This window comes from Canis lupus, chromosome 30 (assembly GCF_011100685.1).
Source record: "Canis lupus familiaris isolate Mischka breed German Shepherd chromosome 30, alternate assembly UU_Cfam_GSD_1.0, whole genome shotgun sequence".
Taxonomy (NCBI): Eukaryota; Metazoa; Chordata; class Mammalia; order Carnivora; family Canidae; genus Canis; species Canis lupus.
The window spans coordinates 9631542-9658931 of record NC_049251.1 but is presented as its reverse complement, the minus strand read 5'-3'; the positions used below and the strand labels follow the sequence as shown (position 1 = coordinate 9658931).

The 27390-nt window shown below is 42.3% G+C and overlaps 1 protein-coding gene, 1 long non-coding RNA gene and 1 pseudogene across 7 annotated transcripts in view; 1 reads left to right on the top strand and 2 right to left on the bottom strand.

Annotated features, from left to right (window-relative positions):
- CAPN3 (calpain 3) overlaps positions 1-27390 on the bottom strand; it is a 55332-nt gene that overhangs the window by 19743 nt on the left and 8199 nt on the right. For 4 of the 6 annotated variants that reach the window (XM_038580164.1, XM_038580161.1, XM_038580162.1 and 1 more), the window contains exons 2-6: positions 6103-6172; positions 4543-4661; positions 2675-2808; positions 1710-1878; positions 685-828 (exon numbers count right to left, since the gene is read on the bottom strand). In XM_038580164.1, coding sequence (XP_038436092.1) covers positions 685-828; positions 1710-1878; positions 2675-2808; positions 4543-4661; positions 6103-6172 — 636 coding nt within the window. The remainder of the gene's footprint in view (positions 1-684; positions 829-1709; positions 1879-2674; positions 2809-4542; positions 4662-6102; positions 6173-27390) is intronic. The other 2 variants (XM_038580165.1, XM_038580166.1) reach the window with 1 other exon arrangement.
- Positions 4519-6012, top strand: LOC119866878. The gene is made up of 2 exons (XR_005381538.1): positions 4519-5006; positions 5812-6012. It is a non-coding gene; the product is annotated as an uncharacterized LOC119866878 (long non-coding RNA).
- LOC119866953 lies at positions 20134-20291 on the bottom strand (annotated as a pseudogene).

The window sequence follows — 27390 nt, the reverse complement described above, 5'->3', positions numbered from 1 at the left end:
TCTGTGCTTTTCTGTGTGGCTCAGTCAGTGTTCTTCAGTGAATGTGCACTACTGAAAGTATTAGAATATAAGCTCCATGAGGGAAGAGACTATTCTAGTGAACAAAAACTATTTTGTCTGGAATGCCTGGGTGGCTCAGTGGTTGAGCGTCTGCCTTGGCTCAGATCGTGATCTCAGATCCTGGGATCGAGTTCTGCATTGGGTTCCCCGCAAGGAGCCTGTTTCTCCCTCTGCCTATGTCTCTGCCTCTCTCTTTGTGTCTCTCATAAATCAATAAATAAAAATCTTTTTAAAAAACCTATTTTGTTGGTTTACTAGAAGAGTGTCTGGTTCTTAGTAGGAGCCCAATAAATAGTATTGAATGAACAAATGAATGAATTAGAGGAGAAATATTTTAAAAATAAACCAAGTCTCTCATATTTTCTGCTTGTTAATTTGTTATCCAAGAAACTGCCAGGACCACAGGGTATGAAGGAACTTTCACAGAGATTCCCTCCAAATCCTGCCTCTCCCACCCTTTTCAGGAGCCTCGGGGCAGGCAAGTTATTCCAACCCAGTCCCTTGGAAGCCCACATGGAGGTCAGTGTGTAAGGCCCCGGCTGCTGAGGGGAGTCTAACACCCACAGGCCCTGGGTCATGGCCATTGGAGGGGTGGTCAGTCCTGACAGTTGGAGGTGTACACACCCGGGTCGGTCTGTCATCTGAGCCTCTGGGGACGAGGTCTGAGTCCCTGAGCTGCGAGTTATCCATATTCCTCACCATCCGTGCAATCAACTCCCCCATTTTCAGTCCAGAAGGAGAGGTTCCATAGGTCATGTTTGTGCCATCCTGGGGCCCGATTGGGGGGGGCCGGGGACAGTCCAGAAGAAGGAGCGAGAGCGAACAAGGGAGGGTGATAGAAAGGGAAGGAGACGGAAAGAAGGGAGGGGACAGACAAGGAAAAGAGGAGAGATAAACAGTGTGAATGGAGACAAGGTGGAGAAAAGTGATACAGAAAGAAAATGTTCATCTATGGGTGTTTAATGCTAGCTGACCCTCCCAGGCTTTCAGACCCACTTGGAGCACCGGAAAAGGAAGGAAATTCAGGAAATCAGCTGGGGCTCTTTCCTCGGTGATGGAAAGTGCCAAGACTATTGCACACTAAGCGGCCTCTAGAGCAGGTGAGCCTCCTGAAACTCAGGAGGCCTGGCCAGTCTACGATCTCTTTCCCTTGGCCCCAGTCTTGGTTCACAGCATTCTGTGGCACTGAGACTGTTCCTGCAGGCCAAGCTTCTCCCACATTACAACACAAAGCCCATGTCCTAAGTGAGAGATAGGATCAAAGCTCGGTGACCAGGAGGCTGTATTAGGCTGGCCCTTAGCCTTGGACCAAGGGCTCAGGTCCAGAACCACGGATGTGGCCAGCTTAATTAGGACATACTGGGGCCAAGCAGCACTGACCACAGATGCTGGTGCTGACAGGCCTCTGGACCATCTACCTGAAGTCCAGGGCTTGGAATCCTTTTGCCCCTTTTACTAACCTCTTTAGTAAAAAATCTCCAGGAACACTTTTTCCCTGAGAAATTTTCAAAGTTGAGAGCCAGTTCCTGTTCCCTAAAACAAAATATCCACCCTGTCCTAGAGGAAAAGCCCTACGGTGCTTTTCATCATGTGAGTGGCTTCCTGATAGCTGGCTGCTCCCTCCCCTGCATCCCATACCCTGGACTTACATCAATGGAACAGCCCATGAGGGAGCCTCTCTCGATGGCTTTCTTCATGATCTTGTACATGTCTCTGGGAGCATCCTTGATCTCAAAAAACTCTGTCACCCCTCCTGTGAAGTCCTCCATGGCCTCCGTAGTGTTCCCACCTTTCAGAGCCTCATAGGAACCATGGAGCCTTGGAGAGAGAATGAAAACCAATCCAACGTCACAGGGTGCCTGGAAACATGACCCAGGTGCCACGACACCAAAACTTTACTCTTAAGTCCTGTGATGTTTTCTTATCTAATTCCCCAACAACTAATGGGATAGATACTATGGTTCCCTTTCTTCACATTGGAAAAACTGAGCTCCAGAGGCTAAGTGGCTTACCCAAGGTCCCAGAGATCCAGAAGTGCTGGGACTGGAACCTAGCTCTTCCCACTTCCTGATAGTTCTCTTCCCACCATACCCTAAACCATAAGGAAGGGTTCCATTAAAGCCATTATTAGTAGCTGTGGTGCAGCTTCCAAGTTGAGAGATAACATGATTTTATTAATATACTGCAAGATCATGAGGTTGAGTCAAGCAAGACCCTGGGATGTGAGCTTCAGAGATACAATGCTCGGATCCAAGACTTGCAATACCAACCTTTAATTCTGAAGGCAGAATTAAAGTGCTCACTATGATAAGCTAAATCCAAAGATTTTCTAAACATGTCTTCATTCTACCCTTAGATATAGTGTTTTATTTTTTATTTATTTATTTATTTATTTTTTAGATATAGTGTTTTAATTAAAGCCTTCGTTGCCTGGACCCAATCCTCTCCAACTTTGGGTCAGTTGAACACACACACACACACATACATGCATGTGCACAGGCACACATGCATACATGCATGCACACAAAAATGCCTTTTCTTGTAACAAGAGTTCAGCTGGATTTTGTAGTCCACCACCTTTTGCCTTCCCTCACATCCTAAAGTGTTGCCTTACTTAGCATAAGCTTTCTCCAGCAGAGCACTCCAGAATTCATTGCGGTGGTTGGATTTGGTGAAAACCAATTGATTGTTGTAAGTTGGCAGGCAGTCATCAATAACCACATCCACCCAATCTCCATAGCGCCAGAACTGCACAGAAACATCAGGGACAGAGTCACATCATCAGATTACCTTTAAGAAATGTGTCCCTACTCTATATTCCTTAGAAGTCTCTTTGACCCCAAGGCAGTCCATTTCTGATATTCTGCACCTTGGCGCTTATTCATACTTTTTTAGGTTTGGGGTGTATCTTTCTCTAGTTGGACTGTGAGTTCCTTGGGGGCAGAAAGTGAGTTACAGACCGCTTTATCTCTTCCACACAGTCCAACGCAGTCCTGGGCATGGTACATGCTCCATGCATACCTGAGGACTTGAGATTTTCAGTCTCCTGCTCAGAAGGTCTGGAGTGGGCTCTACGTATTGTATTTTAGGTGTTTTAGCTGATTCTAATGTGCAGCCAGAGTTGAGAACTACTGGTCTAGGTGAAGGTGATGTATTGATTTAAAAATTTCTTGATGACAAAGTAGAAATTCCTGCTGAAGAAGAAAGATTGACAGGGAAGAGGGAAGTGCCCCCATAATATACTCTGGCTGTAACAGGAGCATTGTCTAATAATTTCAGTTCTGGATCTTGTTCTTATATTTATTTTTATACGAAATTATTTATTTATTTAAGATAGAACACAAGCTGGAGGGAGTGGGAGAGAATCTGAAGCAGACTCCATGCTGAGCACATAGCCCAATGTGGGGGCTCCATCCCATGACCCTGCTACAATCATGACCTGAGCTGAAACAAAGAGTCAGATGCTTAACCAACTAAGGCACCCAGGTGCCCCTGGATGTTGTTCTCTTTTGAACAAATCAGTTTTAACTGAAGAAGGCCAAATATGGTTTAATTTCTTTCTAATGACATTTTTCTCTCTTATTGAAAAGAGGGTGAAAATCTATCTGATTTATCTATCTATCTATCTATCTATCTATCTATCCCTATAGGCACAAGACCCTTTAAACATCAGAGGGGAAAGTAGCAGCTTGATGGCTCAGGAAAGAAACAAAAATGAAGACCTGGCTGCCTTATCCATGCTCAGAGGGCAGCAGGACTGAATCTGAACCAGAACAGAAGACCTATTCTGAGGCCTTCAGTCCTGAGGTTCAAGATCAGCAGGTGAGTCAAGTCAAGGTTTGGGTCAATTCCAGGACATTAGGAGCTTCCAGGGCTAGAAACAGATTGATGCCTCAGAACCCCAGCATCTGCGAGATCCCCACATGTAGAACTCACTTCAGTTCTGAGCCAGCACCAGGATTTGGCTCTCTGACAGGACAATTTGGATCAAAATTTCCAATGGTTTAATTGATTCTGGAAACAAAAGAGTCACCTATGGGCGGAACCAGAAGCCGGGTCTCTGGGTTGACCAGACTTTCCTTCCAGGGCCTAGAAAAGGTGCCATAGTTACGCAGGGTGTTTCCTTTATGAACTAGAGGACCCTTGGAATTTGCAGTGCTAATATCTCAGGGACCTACTTGAGAAGGGCTGTGAGTAATAACACAGCAGCCAGCCAGCTGGAGAGGCAAAAATAGATCCATTCAGGCCAGCAAACAGGATGTCTTTCCGGGGCATAGCGGAAGGGGCGAAGGGGCGGGGGTCAGGGGGACAGGCTTAGGGGGCAGAGATAAACAACCGCTTCCTAACAGGCCTCAGGCCTTAAGGGGTCAAGGCTGGGAGGGTGGGTGGAACCTTTCCTGAAGCTGCTGGGAAGTCCAGACCAAGAGACCGGTGGTGGGTAGACAGCAGCTGGCCCTTTTAACTACACTCCAGTTATCTCACCTGGAAGTGGAAGATCCCCGCATAGTTTTCGGTGAAACTCTGATCATGGGGTATAACTCGGAAAAGCAGGCGCTCGTTCAGGGTCAGGCAGGCAATGGCTGCAAGAAACCAGCAGTCACCTGCAGGCAAGTACATGGCGTAGATTACTTCCAGGGAAGAAAAGATCCAGTCCCAGCTGACTCTTCTTGTCTGCACAACGAGTTCACTGAGCGGTCACTGTCCCACTTCCAGATCTGACTTTACAGAGGTGTCAACCTGGAGCAATTCGCTGGTAGTCCCTTGACAGTTCGATCAGGCTACTTAATCCCTTCTGACTGGTTTTCCTGAAGGCCATAGGCAATTCCTCTATCTGTAATATAAGCTCACTTCCTTTTTGGTCCTCAAGAAAGATGGAGCAGTCCGTCCAAATTGGGTCCTTCTTCCTGACACCTCTATGAAATCTGCTCTGCTGGTACCTTGGCAAGGTGAGTGCATTGCCCCCTCAGTGGAGCTTGAGCATCTGAGAGCCATGGGCCAAGCCCATTTATATTGGAAGGAAAGCCAGTTAGGCAGCTGCCTGCAACCAGTTTATAGGGGTGCTTAGACATTACTCACAATGGAATGAGATGGGGATATTTTCTTATTCCTTGAATTTCATTTCTGGTAGAGTATGGTATGTAGCCATTTTGCTGTGTGTGTGTGAGAGAGAGAGGGAGAGAGAAAGAGAGAGAGAGGGAGAAAGAGAGAGAGAGAGAGGATGCCCGAGAGACATGCCTGGTCACATAGATCTGCCCCCTAAGGAGGATGGGTTAAGTTCTGCAAGGCCTTTGGTTTGCTGTGTGGATGTGATGGTCTCCTTGAGACCCCAGAGGGGAGCTGCAGGGCTGACAGCAGCCCTTCTCCTCACCCTGTCCTCCCGGAAGAAGCAAGCCTTTCCTTTGAAACACTATCTGTTAGAAGGTCCAGATTATTAGCTTGCCGGGGGCTCTGCAGGCAGCCTTTCCCTGAGTACAGAGGCACAGCTATCAAAAACCTCCTCAGATTCTCTTTCTGGGGCCAAATAAGCCAGATTCATTTCATTTGGTCCAGGTGCTCTTTTCTCTCAAGTTTTAAGTCATGTCTGTTGAAAGACATATGGAGCTATGCTGCGGTGCTTTAAACAACACTTTGAGCTACAAGTGCACTTTTCGTGGGCATATAGAGTCAATATACATTCAAGGGACAGGCTTGGTATGCAGAGTTTCAGAGCTTGGAATGTGTGCCGTTAAAAGCAGGGTTTTTATCTTGCAGAGTGTGGTGTACAAGTGTCCTGGAGACTCTAGGGAAGATGCTGTGAAATGACCCATATCTCTCGTGACATGAGACAAAGAACTAATGAGAGATGTAGGAGAAACAGAAATTAAATGAAGCCATCACCAGCACAAAGATACATGAGCATGAAGTCATGTTATAAGAACCTCCTCCCAAAAATTCATTAAAAGCAAAAACAGATTATTGTCCCTTTACTTCTTATAAAGGGACCACACCTTTTAATCACCCCTTGATTGTTTGGCTGGATACGACCCCAGGGGACTCGCCTACCTAGATCTCCTTGACAGATATCAGTTCTGTTGGCACCACCAATGATAAATCGGGGATTCTCACAAATTTCCTGTAAACAGAAAGGAAGTAATGACAGAAGTAAGAGCTATAGTTTATTGAGGCTCATAATGTAATGTTGTATTGACATCCCATATCAGGAGTGTTGTATACACTACTCAGTCAAGCTTCTAGAAACAGCCCATGAATTGCATACTATCATTTTTATTTTTCAGATTAGGAAACCATGGCTCAGAGAGGTTAAGGAACTTGCCCAAGGACACACAGAGAGTAAGCGGTAGAAGCCAGAAACATGGCTTCTTTTCCTGTTGTTCTACACTGTTCCTGCACACTGACACACTGAGTAAGGATATACCTCAAGAGCTAGGGCAGTGTCATTACTGTCACAGATTTGACAAGGGACAACAGAAAACATAGTTATTTTTTTTCTTTCTATGCCAGGAAAATAGGTGTAGGAAGGAAAATAAAGATCTTTCTTGCCAAGATGTGGTAACTACAGATATTTAGAGTCAGTATATATCCCAGGGTCTGTAGGACTTGAGAGCTGGGAAAAGCAGAGAGTAAATTTGGTGTGGGTTTTGCAGGCTGAGGGTACTTTTTTTTTTTTTAAAGATTTCATTTACTTATTCATGAGAGACACACAGAGAGAGGCAGGGACACAGGCCGAGGGAGAAGCAGACTCCCCACAGAGAACCCAATGCAGCACTTGATCACTTGATCCTGGGATCACAACCTAAGCCAAAGGCAGACGCTCAACCACTGAGCGGTTTTTGTTTTTTTTTTGTTTTGTTTTTTTTAATGGTCTTCACTCCCAGCCTGGAGCCCTGTGTAGAGCTTGAACTCACCACCCTGAGATCAAGACCTGAGATCAAGGTGCCCCGACGACATATTTCCTTACTCCGTCTAATCCAATACCACTGGCTCCAGCAGTTCAATCAGCTACCACAGTTTCTGTGCAGCCCAACAGAGGCCAATAGAGGGTGCTCTTGTTTTCCTTTCTAGGTCTTAGGCTTTTTTTTTTTTTTTCTTTGTTTTTTAACTTAATACAATTTTGAAATAACTGTAGATCCTTTGTTTTGATTTTAGCACCATTCTTCAGAGCTTGAAGAAGCCTTGCTATCCCTGTGACACAACCCTCTCTCTCTCTCTACCACTCCTTTGTGTGTGCTTCTGTCTCTCTCTCCCCACACCGGCCCCCATCACAACTCAGTATCTCTCCCTCCTACTTGGTAGAATGTCTTGCTTAGACCACACTACAGGCACCTCCTGTCTGAAATTCTTCATGCAACAGAAGGATTCTTAAAACAAGAATTCTTAAAAAGGTTATTACCTCTCGGGGAAAGGAGAGAATAAGGTGGCGGGAAAAGAGATGGAAGAAAGAAACCTGAATATAACTGAAAATAGGTGTGATTTAGGAACCAAGTAAATTTGTACATAATTAAAAACCAAGTGGTGCCTGACTGGCTCAGTACATAGAGTATGCTACTCTTGATCGCAGGGTTGTGAGTTCAAGGCCCATCCATGTTGAGCATGGAGCCCCACTTAAAAAAATTGTTTTTAGGGGATCCCTGGGTGGCTCCCAGGCAGTTTAGCGCCTGCCTTTGGCCCAGGGCGCGATCCTGGAGTCCCGGGATCGAGTCCTGCATCAGGTTCCTTGCATGGAGCCTACTTCTCCCTCTGCCTCTCCCCCACCCCCCCCCCCCTATGTCTATCATAAATAAATAAATAAATCTTTAAAAAAATTTTTAAAAAGCCAAAATTAAAGGAAAGACAATTTTAAAAAGCAGCCTGTAAAAGCTGAAAACAAATTGAAGCTGAAAACAATTGAAGCCTGATTGTGTATTAAGTTGGTGGCATGACTACACACATAAAAAGAATTATTTCAAGTGACTTAATATATAACATTTTGACTTTTATTTCTTTTGGGGTATAGCTTAAAGTTGAAAACCCAAACCATAAGGAAATATGAATCGTAAGAAATAATAATAATGTTATTATTTCAAAACTTTTACATATATGTTATATGATAAATAAGAACTTATATTAATGCCATTAAGTACCAAGGTGTGTTTTTTACCATAAAAGAAAATATGTAAGATTGTAAAATCAAATAATTTAAGTAACAACCCTGTAATGTTAGAATTGAATTGGATATATAAATATAACTCATGGTTTACTTTTTGTCTAAGAAAATATTTCCTATTACTTGGCATTAAAAACAAACAGGGGATCCCTGGGTGGCTCAGTGGTTTGGCGCCGCCTTTGGCCCAGGGTGCGATCCTGGAGGCCCAGGGTGCGATCCTGGATACCCAGGATCGAGTCCCGCGTTGGGCTCCTAGCATGGAGCCTGCTTCTCCCTCTGCCTATGTCTCTGCCTCTCTCTCTCTCTATGTCTATCATGAATAAATAAAAATAAAAAAATAAAAATAAAGTAAAATAAAATAAAAACAAATAAACAACCCCCCACCAAAAAAAGCCCCCTCCCAAACTAGAAGCATTAACAATCTGGTAATAAAGAGAACATCAACATTCAGATTGTGTTGTTGTGGGTTGTTTTTAAAGGTTTTATTATTATTTTTAAATTAGGCTCCTCACTCAATATGGAGATTCAGCCCATGACCCCAAGATCAAGAGTCATATATGCCTTACCAACTGAGCCTACCAAGTACCCCCAGATGGTGATTTTTCCCATGAAGAAAAGGTAAAACTTATTATTCCAGGCAAGACTTCTTCCTCTTTTAAAAAAAAATATTTATTTGAGAAAGCACATGCGTGCACATGAGCATGTGAACACAAGCTGTGGGGGTAGGCAGGGGCAGTGAGAGAGGGACAAGCAGACTCCCCACTGAGCAGGGAGCCCCACACACTGGGGGCTGGATCCCAGGACCCTGGGATCGTGACCTGAGCTGAAGGCAGATGCTTAACCGATTGAGCCACCCAGACACCCCAAGACTTCTTCTTAAAAAGAAGCCACGTAAGGTATAGCGGACATGTTTCTTGGTGTCCCCAGTATTTTGTGTCCTTGGAGAATACCCACTTCTCCTAGGATTATACCTCACCTTTTCACTGGAGAACAACTGCACTGTCAGTGCACGTCCTTCTGGCGAGCTTCCCCTTTCACCCACCTCTAGACATATAGTAGGGGCTCAGGGATGGGCACATGACCAAATGTGTGCCAATGAGACAGCGGCTTTCATTGTAACTATTGAGATAAAAAATATCGTTGACCCTTGATCTACACTGGGATTGGAGACATCTACCTCTGCACAATAAAAAATCCACATATAGGGCACTCCGGGGGGCTCAGGTGGCTCAGCGGTTTAGCGCCGCCTTCAGCCCAGGGCCTGATTCTGGAGACCCGGGATCACGTCCCATGTTGGGCTCCCTGCATGGAGCCTGCTTCTCCCTCTGCCTGTGTCTCTGCCTCTCAATGTGTGTGCATGTGTCTCTCATGAATAAATAAAACCTTAAAAAAAAAAAAAAGTGGAATCCAAATTTTAAAAAAAATCCACATATAACTTTTGATTCCCTAAAAGCTTAATTACCAGTAGCCTACTGTTAACTAAAAGCTTAATTACAGTAGCTTACTGTAAATGCTTAATTGCCAGGAAGCCTTACCTATAACCTAAACAGTTGATTAACACATATTTTGTATGTTATATGTATTCTATACTATGTTCTTACAATAACATAAGCTAGAAGGAAGAAAATATTATTAAGAAGATCATCAGGGAGAGAAAATACATTTAGAGTGCTATACTGGATTTATATTTTAAAAATCCATTTATAAGTGGACCCATGTAGTTTAAACAAGGGTCAACTGTACATTATTCTGCTATAGTTGCTAAACTGGTAGAATGTTAGCCTGAAGCTACCAGTGGCAGCTTGCAAAGTTAGCTGCTTGGTTATAAAGCCAACTCAGAGGAAACAGATGGGGATGGGGGGCAGAAGAAGGAGGTGATGACAGATAAACAGATGACAGATAAATCTATAGATACATACTATTAGGGACTATGGCTTGATGATGTAGTTTGAGGGCTGGATTTAGGTGTGTCTAAATCCAACATCACCCTTGAACATTCAAATTATATGGGCTTTTTTTTTTTTTTTTTTTTTTTTTTGGTTTAAGCTAGTTTGAGTTGGGTCTCTGTTTCTTGTCATCTGAGACTCTTGACTAGTGGATGTTCTGTCCCTATTATAAGGAATATATTATAATATTATATAGTGACTCAAATACCAGACTTTTAGCTACATTTTTTAGTTGTTACAGGTATAGCTTCCTCTCCTTGGGACTACACGTTGCGAAACACTCTTCATCCTCCCATTGCCCACCAATTCCAGGGCTGGCTACTTGGAAAGGCAGAAGCAACTATTCTGATATCTTATCCATCTGTTTGGAGGTCTAGATATTGGAATGGAGTTACATTTTTTACAGTAGCATATTCCCCAATATACCACATTTACCCTTAACACCACCTCAGCTACTTTCACCAAACATTAATTGAGCCCCCAAGTATGTACAGGGCTGGGGGAATTTAGAGTACAATAAAAATGGGAAACCATCCCTGCCTGTCCTCCAGGAAACCCACAGCCTAGAGACTGTCCTCACAAAAGATATCTGTTTGGTGAGGTCAGTTACCAAGCTTGATGAAGGTTAAATAAACAAGCTCTGATTTGCCTAGTTACCCCCTCCTTACCACCTACTTCTCCCTCTCTTCTTACTTAAAAATACTGTGTAAATATCCTCTAGAGTGTTTGAGGCCTATTTATGTTGCCTGATATGAACAAAGGGTAAATGGTCCCAGCTCTGTCATTTTAGCTTGGGGATCTAAGATTTCTAGCTCTGCCTTTGGTTATAATTTAGCCTGGAGACTGGATCTGTCAATGAAGGAGTCCTAGCAATGAGCAACAGATGACCATTTCCTCAGTTCCTAGGTACTGTGGTTTGTATAGTGACTCCAAACTTTTATTTTATTGTTTACCTCCATCAGTAAAATACTTTGAACAGGCAACACTATGTAAGTATTCTTATTGGTTTTAAATTATATATGTGTATCTTGATTCTCTTAACATATACTGCGAATTATAAAATAAACAAAAACATACACTTAAAAGGGTGGGCTAAGGGACGTCTCAGTGGCTCAGTGGTTGAGCATCTGCCTTTGGCTCAGGTTGTGATCCCATGATCCTGGGACTGAGTCCCGCATCGGGCTCCCCAAAGGGAGCCTGCTTCTCCCTCTGCCTATGTCTCTGCCTCTCTCTCTGTGTCTCTCATGAATAAATAAATAAAATCTTTATTAAAAAAAAAAGGATGGGTTAACTTAGATATCTGTGGAGGACCTCTGGTTCAGTTCCAACATGTAAAGAGCTTGAAAGTCATCACACTTGTCCTTACCACAAGAAAAAGCTGAACAAATTGAAAATCAGTGTCTTTGCTCAGACCCATCAGAGAACTGAGGTTGCAGGGCAATCTACCACCCTGAAATATGGACACAAGTGAAACTAGAAAGTTACAGCTGAGATGTACTTATCTAGAGCAGAAGCTGCTGAAGCCATGAAGTGGTGTGATCACACTTACCTGTAATTTTGATGAATTTCTAGAGGTTGAGTGTAGACTAGCATGAGGATAAGAAACTTCTGGAGGCCAAAGGTTTGGGACAATCCTCCCCCACCCATACTTTCATGGTTTTTACCTCCAAATATCCCACCAAATTCTCATGGTGAAGATCTAAGAAAGATCCACCTCTAGAAAAGCTTTTCTAGAGTCTTAACTAAGTTGGGAGAAGGTCGTTATACCCTCTCAAACCCCCTCCAGCCTTCCTTTCTCACCTAAGAAGGGAAAAAAATGCTATACCAATAGGGAAATGTGTATAAAGGTTACATAGGCCCATTAAAGACAAAGATTAAATCATGAGATTATGGAATGCTTCCCTTCCCACCTTAACACTCTGTCAACAGGGCTTCAGTGTTATAACAGCCACTTACAGCTAAAGAGCTTCAAGGTACAAACACTTAGGGGGAATATTTAGGAAAGCCCAAAGGCAAGAGGAGGGTGGGGAGAGGGGCAAAACAAAAATACCAGAGGAATTTGAAGCCTCTGATATCTGGCTATAGGCAGCATTAAACACCGCACAACTCCTAGTGAGCCTAACATAAATCCTCATGCCAAAGGCTTATCCATCTGCGTTCTCATTACCCAAAACAACATGTCTGGCTTTCAGCAAAAAATTACAAAGGAACCCAAAAGGCAAAATAAAAAATAAAAAATAAAAAAAAGTCTGGAAAGCAAGCAAGCATCACAACTAGGTTCAGATATGACACAGTTGTCAAAATTATCAGTCAGGAATATTAATAACTATGATGAATGCATCAAGGAGTCTAATGGAAAAAGGATATAATGTGCAAGAAAAGATGGGTAATATAAGCAGGGAGATGGAAACACTAAGAAAGAATCAAAAGAAAATGACATGAATAAAAACACTATAACATATATTTGACAGGCCCATCCATAAACTGGGTAAAGACAATGGGAAAAAGCAGTGAGACAGAAGGCCGGACAAGAGGAACTTCCCAAAGTGAAATGCAAAGGGAAAAAATAATGAAAAAAACAAAAAACAAAAAACAAAAAACCTCAAACCAAAATGCCAGAGCAGAACATCCCAGAACTGTGGGGTAATTTCAAAAGTGTAACATATGCATAATTGGAATACCAGAGGAAAATAGACAGCAGAGCAGAAGAAATAGTTGAAGTAATAATGGCCAAGAACTTTCAAAAATTGGGACACCTGGGTGGCTCAGAGGTTGAGCGTCTGCCTTCGACTCAGGATGTGATCCCAGAGTTCCCGGATCAAGTCCCATATCGGGCTCCTGCATGGAGCCTGCTTCTCCTCCCTCTGCCTATGTCTCTCCCTCTCTTTGTGTCGCTCATGAATAAATAAATAAAATCTTAAAAAAAAAAAAAAAAGAACTTTCCAAAATTAATGACAGATACCAAACCACAGATCCAGGAAGCTCAAAGAACATAAAACCACATAAGTACCAATAGAATACAACAACACAGGGGATCCCTGGGTGGCTCAGTGGTTTGGCGCCTGCCTTTGGCCCAGGGCGTGATCCTGGAGTCCCGGGATCGAGTCCCCCGTCGGGCTCCCGGCATGGAGCCTGCTTCTCCCTCCTCCTGTGTCTCTGCCTCTCTCTCTCTCTCTCTATGTCTATTATAAATAAATAAATCTTAAAAAAAGAAAAAAAGAATACAACAACACAAAACTACACTTAGGCCTATCATATGCATACTGCAGATAACCAAAGAGAGAAAAATCTTGAAAGAAGCCAAGAGGGGAAAAATACCTTTTCTATAGAGGAGCAAAGAAAATAATTACAGCAAACTTCTCTTTGGAAGCCATGCAAGCAGGAAAGACTGGATTGAAATAATTAAGGAAGTAAGTAAGTAGGCTCCACTCTGGGGCTTGAATTCATGATCCGAGATCAAGACCTAAGCTGAGGGGCTCCTGGGTGGCTCAGTGGGTGAGTGTCTGTCTTCGGCTCAGGTCATGATCCTGGAGTCCTGCATTGGGCTCCCTGCATGGAGCCTACTTCTCCCTCTGCCTATTCTGCCTCTCTCTTTGCTTCTCATGAATAAATAAATAAAATCTTCAAAAAAAAAAAAAAAAAAAAAAAAAGACCTGAGCTGAGATCAAGAATAGCATGTTTACCCCAACTGAGCCACCTGGGTGCCCCTGGATTGAAATATTTAAATGATGAAAGAAAAACCCACAAAACTCAAATTCTATATGCAAGCGGTTGTCTTTCAAAACTGAAGGAGAAAGAAAGACTTTCTCAGACAAATAAAACCAGAGAGAATTCATTGCCAACAGACTTGCCTTGCAAGAAATGTTAAAAGAAGTGCTTCAGGGAGAAGCAAAATGATAGAGGTCAGAAACCTGGACCTACATAAAGAAAAGAAGAGCATCAGAGAAGGAATAAATGAAGGTAGAATAAAACATATTTTTCTTATTAATCTAAAAGAAAACTTTATTTAAGGTAATAATAATAACAAAGTGTTGAGTAATGATAGCATATGCACAGGTGAAATGAATCAAGGGAAGGCAGGGAGTTACTGAGCATTTTCTATTATAAAGTTTTAAACTACATAAATAATGGCATAGTAATTTGAAAGTGGAATTAGATTAGTTGTAAACATATGTTGGAAACTGGAGCATAACCATTAACATTAAAGTAAATATAATTGATACACTTAAGAAAGGAGATAAAATGGAATCATATAAAATATTAAATTACTAGAAAAGGCAGAAAAGAGGAGAGAAGAGAAGCAAAGAACAATGGCAACAAATAGAAAACAGTTATAAACACAGTAGATAGGAATCCAGCTATATCTTAATCACTTAAACGTGAACGGTCTAAATATACCAATTAAAAGATAGAGATTGTGAGCTCAGATAAAAAAAGAGACCCGACTGTATGTCATCTACAAGAAATTCACTTTAAACATAAAGGCTGGGGTAGCTAGAGGATATACTATGCTAACACTGATCAAAGGAAAGCTGGAGTAGTTGTACTAATTTCAGACAAGGAAGACTGCATAATAGAGAATATTAAAGATTCGCATCACATAATTATAAAGGAGTCAGTTCTCCAAGAAAACACACAATCCTAAATGTGGATGTACCACATTGCATCACAAGAAGTCTGGCTGGTCGGCCCAGACCTTTCTGTTTAAATGGAAGCGGCACGTCCCTGATGAACCAGCCTGAGGAGGACGGTTCACACGGTGTCTCCAGCCACCCACAGCCTCCTGTTTCTTAACTGTTCACCACCTTCCAAGTAGACTTGATCATCAATTATGCTTTACCATCTTACTATGGATCCCAGCCAGCACATTAGCTCTCTCAAAAATATTTACAGCTCAGAGATCTCTAGTGGGTTATAATAACCTCTAGTTCAGGAATAGAAAAGAATAGCTCCTTTCAGGAGCAAGCAGAAAGGTACTCCTGGAGGCACATGGGCACAAGGGGTAGACCACTTGCTCGGGTCATGGCTTCAGGCTCTGAACCACTTGACCTCCTGTCCCCAACCACTGCCTCCAGAAGCCCCGTCCCTCCCATCCCTACCTTTGGCCTTTTCCACGTGATGGCCTTCATCTTGGTTTTCTGGCTCAGCTCATGGGAGCCCAGGGCCTGAACACCTGCTGGAAACACACGGTCTTCAAAGAGGCACTTCTGAGCTAGACACCGTCGTCGGAGAACAACAAAATCCTGCCCCTCAAACTTGAGGGGCTGTGTGACGGTGCCCTCTCCATTTCTCCTGTCCCTCTCCCGAATCACGCGGTCACAGAAGAATCCTGGCAGCAGGTAGGGCATGGTGACCGCTCGGGGAGTGAAGCTGGGCCTTCACTGCGGCCTCCCTCCCGCTGCGCCCTCAGTCAGGCCTAATCCTCTCGTGAATGGGCCGGAGCCTATATAGCTCCTCCACCCTCAGCAGCGCGATGCAAATGAACACAGCCCAGAGAGAGGCCGTGGTCAGAGTCAGCAGCTTTGGCTAGAGGCCCCTGAGCCCACGGTCAAGGGGCAACACCATGCCAGTCAGAGAGGGAGCCAGCAAGGGGAGCGAGAGAGCCAGGGACAGCCCCAGGACAGTCCACAATGGCGTGTAGACCTTTAGGGTACTTCCATCAGCCTTGCTGGGATTCTTTCTTTAAAAAGAAAAAATATAGTTCCCGAGAGGCTTACCCTGCCTCAGCAAAAGGCATTCATGCCTTTGACACTGGCGGCCAATGGGATATAGCATGGGGCCTTCGAAACATGCTGTATACACTAATCCTATACAGGCTGCTGAATGCATAGAAGGAATCTGCTCCAAGCCATTGTCTGAGGTTAATGAAGCCTTCATTCTCCTGATGTTCCTGCCCCAACCCCCCCAAAGACCTTGACTGGCCATTCAGGGACTCTAATCTGTGGAGGGTGGGTAAATCGACCTCAAATGCAAGCCCCTGTTAGAGTAGGCCCTGTGGCAACAGACAGACAACCACAGATACAAACTTAGGACCTTTGGGGCAGAGAATGTGGGCGGAGAGGGAAGGATAAATATGTGTCAGAATTACATTCACAAGAAAGCCCAGCACTTTCAAAGTCTCACCACACTTCGATGGGCAACTCGGATGTGAGAGCTGAGGGCTGATGCAGGTGGACCCTTGGGCCTGGCAGCCTGCCCACTAGGGGGATAGTGCTTCTTTCCAGGCACTGACTCTTCCCGGCCTGCATCTATTAGAGGCTCCTCCAAGTGTGGTCTTTGGAAGACTTGCATCACAATCACCTGGGATGCCCATTTAAAATGCAGATTCCCAGGATTCATCCTAGACCTAAGGATTCAAATATTTTTGGAAGGGGTCTGGAACTCTTCAGTTTGAAGAAGCATCCCAGGCGATTCTTATGTCCACTAGGGTTTGAATCCATGACATTAGCATTGCAGAGTACCATAATAGCTCAATATAATTTTTGAGATAAGTTCTTATAAGAGATAAGTATATTTTTGTTACATTTACCCATGAACAAAGTTTTTTAAAAAATCAAACAATATGAAAGTTACATAGACAAATAGCAGTCTCTTGCCCTGCAAATACATCTACAGAGACAGCCACTTTTAATTATTTTTTTAAAGATTTAATTAATTAATTAATTTAGAGAGAGAGATTGGGGGCAGGGCAGAGGGAGAAGGAGGGAATCTTAAGCAGACTCTGTGCCCAGTGCAGAGCCTGACCTGGGGCTTGATCTCACGACCCTGAACTGAAATCAAGAGTCAGATGCTTAACTACCTGAGCCACCCAGATGTCCCCACTTTTAATTCTTTTAGCAATTTCTTCTGGTATTCACCTCAATATTTCTAAATAATATCCTTATATTATTACTTTTTAATTTATTATTATTATTTTCTGAGAGTCTAGGCTTTCATCATCATCTCTCTTTTATCTTTTTTTTTTTTTTTTTTTTTAAGATTTCTTTATTTGAGAGTCAGTGAGAGCACAGTGGAGAAGGGTCGAGGGAGAGCAAGGGAGAGTCCCAAGAAGACTCCATGCTGAGTGCAGGGCCTGATGTGAGCCTTGATTTCAGGACCCTGAGATCATTACCCAACTGAAAACCAAGAGTCAGAGGCTCAACTGATAGAGCCACTCACGCAACTCTGATTTATCATTTTTAGAAAGTATCAGCAGAGTTCCTTTTGGCAAATGAGATTTAGACTTTTCACATCATGCTTTGCCGACCATCTTCCCCAAATAGTTATGTCATAAATTTTGGAAAAATTAAAATTCAGTATTTACATGAGTATGATTAGGTGACTATTGTTCACTTCTTTTTTTTTTTTTAATTTTTATTTATTTATGATAGTCACAGAGAGAGAGAGAGAGAGGCAGAGACATAGGCAGAGGGAGAAGCAGGCTCCATGCACTGGGAGCCCGACGTGGGATTCGATCCCGGGTCTCCAGGATCGCACCCTGGGCCAAAGGCAGGCGCCAAACCGCTGCGCCACCCAGGGATCCCTATTGTTCACTTCTTAGCTAAGTGCTAAGCTGTATTACATTTCCTTTCTGTATAAATGCTTATTTTCTCTTATTCTTTATAATTTTCTGATTTTCTAGGAATCTATCAATGTTTTTCCTCAGTAGGAGTTTTTCCAAAAACTTAAACTCATCAGATAACGTAGTGGTTCTGTTGCTCTACCCCCAAAGGCCTTTCTCTGCAGCCTTGTTCTCCCATACAGACTGGACTGGCCATCCTCCAGGTTAGGAGTGGTGACTTGGGATGGACTGTGCCTTTCTGGGCAGAATTCCATTTCCCAGATCTTAACTCTTCTTTGGTTTGCTCCTTGACTGTATTGGCAAACAACTTGCAGCTTCCTAAGAAAGGGTGCTTGGGTGGTAAATCACCTGAGTCCTTGTCCAGCTAATTCTGTTTTCTACTTTTGCACATGATTAAGAATTTGGCTAGGTATTTTAAGTTGAAAAGCATTTTCCTTCAGAATTTTTAAGTTATGATTTCATTGCTTCTTGCATCTGGTGTTGTTGAGAAGTATGGTATAATTTTGATGAACATTCCTTTGTATGTGACCTATCTTTTCCCCCTGAAATCTTGTAGGGTTTTCTACCCTTCCCTCTTATTCCTCTTGCCCCCACTTCCAAAAGCCACATTTATGTGCCTTAGTATGAGTTTATTTTTTTAATTCTTTGTGCTGAGTACTTCTTTCAATATAGACTTTTGCCCTCAGTTCTGGAATATTATTATATTATTTCTTTGATATTTTTCTCCCTTTCAATTATTTCCTTCCTTCTTTTCCTTTCTTTCTTTTTTTGAAACTTCTAAAAATCATATGTTAAACTTCCTCTAATTTTATTGTATTTTCTTATTTTTGTTCTACATTCTAGATTTCATTGATTTTATATTTTCATCCTGCTATTAAAAATTTATTCTAAAAATTTAAATTTCTACTCTCATAGTTTTCTACTTTATATTGTATTATTTATATTATATATTTATATTATGAAAATTTTCATACTTAGGGAAAAGGGTTTTTTTAAAGATTTTATTTACTTATTCGTGAGAGACACACAGAGAGGCAGAGACATAGGCAGAAGGAGAAGCAGGCTTCCTGCGGGGAGCCTGATGTGAAACTCGATTGCAGGATCCCGGGATCAAGACTCAAGCCAAAGGCAGACACTCAATCCCTGAGCCACCCAGGTGCCCTGAGAAAAATTTACAGAATGCACATTCATATAGCTTACATCTAGATTCAACAATTGTTAACATTTTGTCATCTTTGTTATATCTATCTGTACATGTATATATAGAACTCTTTCTTTCTTTTCTTTCTTTCTTTCTTTCTTCTTCTTTCTTTTTTTTCTAAACCCTTTGAAAGAATGTTGCCAGTATCATGACACTTCACACCTAAATATTTGCAAGTATACTTAGGATACAGCAGGCATCTGCTAAGAACAAGAGCACATTCCTACTGACTATAATGCCATTATCACTAAGAAAATTAACTATTGGGGATCCCTGGGTGGCTCAGCGGTTTAGCGCCTGCCTTTGGCCCGGGGCGCGATCCTGGAGTCCCGGGATGGAGTCCCACACCGGGCTCCCGGCATGGAGCCTGCTTATTCCTCTGCCTGTGTCTCTGCCTCTCTCTCTCTCTCTCTCTCTCTGTCTATCATAAATAATAAATAAATAAATCTTAAAAAAAAAGAAAATTAACTATTTTCCAAGATCTATATCCATATGCTAATTTCTTCGGTTATTCCCCAGATGTCTTTTATAGCTGCTCTTTTAAAAATGATTTTATTTATTGCCAAATAAATCCCAGACTTTAAGCTGCATTACAAAACTGTAATCATTAAAACAGTATGGTATTGGCACAAAAACAGATACATAGATCAATGGAACAGAATAGAGAACCCAGAAATGGATCCTTCACTCTAGGTCAACTACTCTTTGACAAAGCAGGAAAGAATATCCAATGGTAGATAGACTCTTCAACAGTGTTGGGAAAATTGGACAGCCACGTGCAGAAGAATAAAACTGGACCATTTCCTTACACCATACACAAAAGTAGACTAAAAAGTATGAAAGACCTAACTGTGAGACAGGAATCTATCAAAGTCCTAGAGGAAAACACAGGCAGCAACCTCTATGACCTTGGCTGCAGCAACTTCTTGCTAGACATGTCTCCAAAGGCAAGGGAAACAAAGGCAAAAATGAATTTCATCAAGATAAAAGCTTCTGCACAGCAAAGGAAACAGTCGACAAAACCAAAAGACAACCAACAGAATGGGAGAAGATATTTGTAAATGTCTTATCAGATAAAGGACTAGTACCCAAAACCTATAAAGAACTTATCAAACTCAACACCCAAAAACAAATCATCAAATCAAGAAATGGGCAGAAGACATGAACTGATATTTCTCCAAAGAAGACATACAGAAGGCCAACAGACACATGAAAAAATGTTCAACATCACTTGGCATCAGGGAAATACAAATCAAAACCACAACGAGAAACCACCTCACATCAGTCAGAATGGCTAAAATTAACAACTCAGGAAACAATTAGCAATAATCGCGCCTCGGATAAACCTCATAGGCTACGATACTGCCACTGCGCAAAGCTACACAACTCAGGAAACAATAGATGTTGGCAAGGATGCAGAGAAAGGGGGACCCTCTTACACTGTTGATGGGAATGCAAGTTGGTACAGCCACTCTAGAAAACAGGGACGTTCCTCAAAAAGTTGAAAATAGAGCTACCCTACGACTCAGCAATTGCATTACAAAGGATTTGTCCCAAAGATACAAAGGTAGTGATCCGAAGGGGGATCTGTACCCCAATGCTTGTAGCAGCAATGTCCACAATATGCAAACCATGGAAAAAACCCAGATGTCCATCGACAGACGAATGAATAAAGATATGGTATGGAATACCACTCATCAAAAAAAAAAAAAAAAAAAAAAAGAAATCTTACCATTTGCAACAATATGAATGGAATTAGAAGGTATTATGCTAAGTGAAATATGTCAATTAGAGAAAGACAATTATAATATGATCTCACTCTTATGTGGAATTTATTAAACAAAACAGAGAATCATAGAGGAAGAGAGGAAAAAATAAAGACAAAATAGAGAGGGAGACAAACCATAAGTGTCTCTTTATCATAGGAAATAAACTGAGGGTTGCTGGAGGAGTGAGCAGTGGGGGAATGGGGTAACTGGGTGATGGGCATTAAGGAGGGCACATGATGTAATGAACACTGGGTGTTGCAACTGATAAATTATTGAAAACTACAACTGACACTAATGATGTATTATGTGTTGATTAATTGAATTTAAATTTAAAAAATGAACAGAGAGACACAGGCCATGCTCCTGTAGACTTCAAATTCCTACTGGGAAGAAGAACAACAACAATAACTAATAATGAAGATAAATGCTATTGTAAAGGTCACCTAGTTTGGGTGGGATGGGAAGAGTGGAGAAAGGTTGCCCAAGAGAGCAGCACGTGACACAGGCTGTCTGCTCAAGGAAGGTCTTTGGGGCACATCGATTGTCTGCTGGCCCAGGCCACCCACAGGGACCCTCACTGTGTTCTCCAGAACCATAGTTTGGTGTCCAGCCTTAACCCACATCCGGCCAATGCCTCCATCACAGGGGCTGCTGATGGGGCTCATCTCTGGGTCATTCAAGGAGACCACCCTCCCCGCACCGGGTCCCTCCTTCTGCTCTCCGGAACCTCCATTTCCCTTCAAGCATTCCGTGACCCCAAGCCCTTCCTCAATCTCTTACTTTGCCAGGGACGATCCAGTTTAGCTTTATTCTCCAGTGTATCTGAACCCCAAATGTACTTTATTTCCTCCCTCTTGAGGAGAGTGTGGAAAACCAGCCAGCCTTTAGAAACACAAAGCGAGGCAATTTCCTGGGGTGGCAGGAGAAGAGAAATGTTTACATGCTTGGTGTTTTCCTTAGTAACTCAAACAGCTACTTATGAGATGGCAGGCGCTGGTCTAAAAGTTTTGCATGTGTTATTTCATTCATTGCTCATTGCAGCCCTATAAATAGATGATGATACTCATTCTCCTTCTGCAGTTGGGAAAACAGACGCTGAGAGGTTAAGTGACATGCCCAACGCTACACAGCTAGTACTGGTATTATTTCATGGGATCCGGAGGGCCGCCGGGGTCAGAGTTGGGGGCTCAGTTGGTTAGATGCCTGACTCTTCATCTCTGCGAGGGTCTTAATTGCAGAGTTGTAAATTTAAGCATGAAGCCTACTTTAAGAAATAAAATCTAAACTAAAGGTAGGGATCCCTGGGTGGTGCAGCGGTTTAGCGCCTGCCTTTGGCCCAGGGCGCGATCCTGGAGACCCGGGATCGAATCCCACATCGGGCTCCCGGTGCATGGAGCCTGCTTCTTCCTCTGCCTATGTCTCTGCCTCTCTCTCTCTCTCTCTCTCTCTCTCTCTGTGACTATCATAAATAAATAAAAATAAAAAAAATAAACTAAAGGGAATTCAACTCTTAACCTTTAAAGTATGAGGAACGATATAAAAAAAAAAAGATCAGCCAGAGAGGGATTGAGCCCTTACAAACCCACTTAAGGCCTTCCTCCTGTGGATGGTGGGAAGGCATTCTTGGGTTTTACACTGAGGGGATCGAATCAGATTTCCACTTCAATGCTTTGTGCTTGCTACAACTTGGAGGTGGGCTTCTCTTTCAACTTTTTCATATTTCCCCTGTCCCGACCTACATCAGGCCTCCCCTTCTTCCTTCCATAATTCCTCCATTTTCTCTCCAGTTGGAAGGACTGGAGCTTTGTGGACAAAGCTGAGAAGGCGCGTCTGCAGCACCAGGTCACTGAAGATGGAGAGTTCTGGTGAGTTCAGAACCCAGGAGGACCCCAAAGCATAAGGGATGAGGTGGGGAGCTGAAATCTCAAACCTCAATCCCTGGAAAGAGGCCATCAGACCCCAGCCCTCAGGACATCTGGCCCCTGTTCTCCTCCTCCAGCGCAAGGCCCAGGAAGGATGGGTTTTGGAGAGGAGCCAGCCAGGTCACAGAGATGACTGAGCCTGGGACCAGGCCAGCATAGTGGGGCGTCTGTGTCACCTGTGCCCCTCCGTGGCATATGTGGCTCCAGCCATTTGCTCCCTGGCCTTTGCAGAGCCGTCTTCTGAGCCCAGCTCTACCTTGCTCACTTGATGCCACCCTCACCCTGACTCAGATATTTGCAAATGACCTATCAGATAAAGGGCTAGCATCCAAGATCTATAAATAACTTATTAAACTCAACAGCAAAGAAACAAACAATCCAGTCATGAAATCGGCAAAAGACATGAACAGAAGTTTCACAGAGGAAGACATAGACATGGCCAACAAGCACATGAGAAAATTCTCTGCATCCCTTGCCATCAGGGAAATACAAATCAATACCACAGTGAGATACCACCTCACACCAGTGAGAATGGGGAAAATTAAGAAGACAGGAAACAACAAATGTTGGAGAGGATGTGGAGAAAGGGGAACCCTCTTGCACTGTTGGTGGGAATGTGAACTGGTGCAGCCACTCTGGTAAACTGTGTGGAGGTTACTCAAAGAGTTAAAATATAGAGCTACCCTATGACCCAGCAACTGCACTACTGGGGATTTACCCCAAAGATACAGATGCAGTGAAGTGCCGGAACACCTGCAACCCAATGTTTATGGCAGCAATGTCCAAAATAGCCAAAAGGAAGGAAGGAACCTGGAAAATTCATCCATTGAAAGATGAATGGATAAAGAAGATGTGGTCTGTGTATACAATGGAATATTCCTCAGCCATTAGAAACGACAAATACCCACCATTTGCTTTGACGTGGATGGAACCGGAGGGCATTATGCTGAGTGAAGTAAGTCAGTCGGAGAAGGATAAACATTATATGGTCTCATTCATTTGGGGAATATAAAAAATAGGAAAGGGAATTAAGTGGAAAGGAGAGAAAATGAGTGAAATTATCAGTGAGGGTGACAGAACATGAGAGATACCTAACTCTGAGAAACGAACAATGGGTAGTGGAAGGGGAGGTGAGCAGGGGGTTGGGGTGACTGGGTGATGGGCACTGAGGGGGGCACTTGACAGCAGTGAGCACTGGGTGATATGCTATATGTTGGCAAATTGAACTTCAATAAAAAAATTTAAAAATAAATTAAACTAATAATACACTATATGTTAAATAGTTGAGTTAAAAAATATTTTAAAAATATTTTATTTATTTTAGAGAAAGAGAAAGTGAGAGAGCATGAGTGGAAGTGGGGGGAGGGGCAGAGGGAGAGGGAGAGCAGACTTCCCAATTTGCAGGAAGCCACACACAGGCTTGATCCCAGGACCCCAAAATCATGACCTGAACTGAAGGCAGGCGCTAACTGACTGAGCCACCCAGATGCCCCTATAACTGCTTTTTTGGGAACCAGAATCCAATTAAGTTTCACATATTGAAATTAAATAATTTAATAATGGATTAGGTGATGTTGAAGTGAGCATTGGTGAACTAGAGGGAGATCAGAAGAAATCAGAAGAATTCACACAGGGAATCAAAGAGATGGGAAATTTAAAAAAAAGAAAGAGAAAAAAGGTTAAGATACATGTCGGATAGAGCTAATAAGTTCAGCATATATCTAATTGGAGTTCCAGAGGAAGATAATAGAAAATATGAAAAGAACTAATATTCTAAGACATTTTCTAGGATCAATCAATGACTCCAATCTTCAGATTCAGGAATCCCACTGAATTTTAAGCAGGAAAGATGTACAGAAACATATGTTGAGACAAATCATAGTGATATTTCAGAATACCATAGATAGAGAGATCTTAAAAGCAGTCAGAGGGGTGGCCTGGGTGGCTAAGTGGCTGAGCATCCGTCTTCCACTCAGGTCCTCAGGGCGAGATCCTGAGGTACTGGGATTGAGTCCCACATCAAGCTTCCTGTGGGGAGCCTGCTTCTCCCTCTTCCTGTGTCTCTGCCTCTCTCTGTGTGTCTCTCATTAAAAAATAAATAAATAAAATCTTTTAAAAAGCAGTCAGAAAGAAAAGGCAGATGGTCTTTTAAGGGACACCAATTAGAATGACTGCTGATTTCAACAAAAATGGAAGCCAGAAGATATTAATGAGAATCAACCTGTGACTGATTACCCAGGAAGACTATTTCATGAATGAGAGCAAATTTTGTACAAATAAAAATTGAGAATGCTTACAACAAATAGACCTAAGTTTCTAAAGAAATTTCTAAACAAGGTCCTTTAGGAAAAAGCAAAATTATTCTAGAAGGAAAAGTCCAAGACTCAAGAAGGAACAGTAAAAAAAAGAAATTGGTAAACGTGTGTAAAGTCAAACTATTGACTTTTAAAAATTATGATATTTTCTATTTGTTGTTTGAAAAATCAATATAGAACTAAAATCATGAGCAACAATAGCAGATTAGTTGGGAGAGGAGTGCTTGGAGTCAAAGTCCCTTATGGTCCCATACTCTTTTATTTATAAGGAAAATAAAGCTATTGATCAATTTCAGGTTTTGTCAAGATGAAATGTATGTTAATCATTTAGGGCAACCACTGAAAAAACAGAAATAGTCTATAACTTCTGAACCAGTAGAAAGAAAAAAAAATACTTTGTAAAATTTTTTAGACGGAGGCGGGGCAGAAAGAGAGAGAGAATCTTAAGCAGGCTCCACACCTAGAGCAGAGCCCAGTGTGGAGCACAATTGCATGATCCTGAGATCATGACCTGAGCCAAAGTCAAGGGTTGGAAGCTTAACTGATGGAGTCACCCAGGTGTCCTAGGAAAAACTTTCTTAACATAACATAAAAAACACTAGCTAGAAAGAAAAAAAATAAATTAAGCATTAACTTAGAGCTTTTAATTAAGGGCTTTTAATTAAGAATTTTTAAACTAAGAAAACCCTTAAAAGAGTGAAAAGGCAAGCCACAAAATAGGAGAAAAAATTTAAAAGATTTTATTTATTTATTTATTTGAGAAAGAGAGAGAATGCACAAGCAGGAGGGGCAGAGGGAGAAGCAGACTCTCCGCTGGGCAGGAAGCCTAATGTGGGGCTCAATCTCAGGACCCTGAGTTCATGACCTGACCTGAGGCAGATGATTAACTGACTGAGCCACCCAGGCACCCCAAGAAAATATTCATAGCACATCTAGCCAATAAACAATCAGTATCCAAACATGCCTACAATTCAAGTTGAACAAGACAAACTCAATAGAAAAAACTAGAAAAGACAGGTGTTTCATGGACAGTGGGATAACAACAAATGGTCAAGGAACACATGAATGAAAAAAAAGATACATGAATGTTGAAAAGATGCTCTGCCTCATTCATAATCAGGGAAATGCATCTTTTCATACATTCCTTGGCTATTTCTGTCCCTGCCCCTCCCATTTGCAGCATTTTACTGCTGAGCTATTTCAGCTTTTTTGCTGTAATGTTTAGAGCTCTATCCCTATCATGACACTCAGGAGAAGCTGCTGTCTTGTGGAATATAAGGAGAGGCAGTCCTAATTATTGAATTTTCCCTTTCACCAGAATTTGCCTCTCCCACCCCTTACTACTATGGCACCATTAAGACTATGGACTCGAAAGAGGGCTGTCTCTCAGTGGGGTACCTCATTTTGTCTTTGACTTACCATCATCATTATTTGTTGACTCATTGTGCTCAGTATGTCATTTATAACATATCATTTAATCCTTACAACAACTTTATGAAAGTAAGGATTTTCATATTCTTTTCACAGATAAGGAAACTGAGGAGTGAAAATAGTCAGTAACCTGCCCGAGGTCACCTGGTTAAGAAGTGGAGTCTGGATTCCAGTCAAGCTTGTCTGGCTTTAAAGACTGTGCACTTCATCACTGTGTTATGCACTTGTCCTTTGCTGTCTCTGGTCACAGTAATCGCTACCTTTCTTTGAGCTCGGACTTTAAGGGTGCTAGCTCAGAACAGCTACATGATGACAATATCACTATGTCCATTATAGGCAGAATGTCTTTCATACATTTATGTATTTCTGGATCTTTTGTTATTTGCTGTCCACAAAATACCTGTCTTTTGCTCATTTTTCTTTTGAGTTTGTCTTTTTTAACTTGAATTGTAGGCATCTTTGGATATTGATTGCTTATTGATTAGATGTGTTACAAATATCTTCTCCCACTTAATGAGTTGTCTTTTTCACTCTCTTAAGGGTTTTTGTTTAAGTAAGCTCCACTCCCAGCATGGAGCCCAACGTGGGGCTTGAACTCACAACCTTGAGATCATGACCTGAGCTGAGATCAAGAGTCAAATGCTTAACTGATTGAGTCACCCAGGCATCTTAAGGGTATTTATTAATTTAAACTTAAAAAAAACAAGATTTATTTATTTATTTATTTTTTATTTTTTTAAAGATTTATTTATTTACTTGAGGGGGAAGGAGCAGCAGGAGAGGGAGAGAGTCTTTTAAGCAGTCCCCCATGTGGGACTTGATTCCACGACCCTGAGATTACACCTGGGCCAAAACCAAGAGTCTGATGCCCAAACAACTGTACCACCAAGGTACCCCTAATCTAAACTTTTAAACATTCAATTTATGTGACTTGTTAGTGGCAAAGTCAGCCAGGGTCCAGACCAGGTCTGTTTGGTTCTAAATTTAGTTTTCTTACCACTCTGCAGGATGTCCCCTTTGTGGCTAGCCCAGTGATCACACT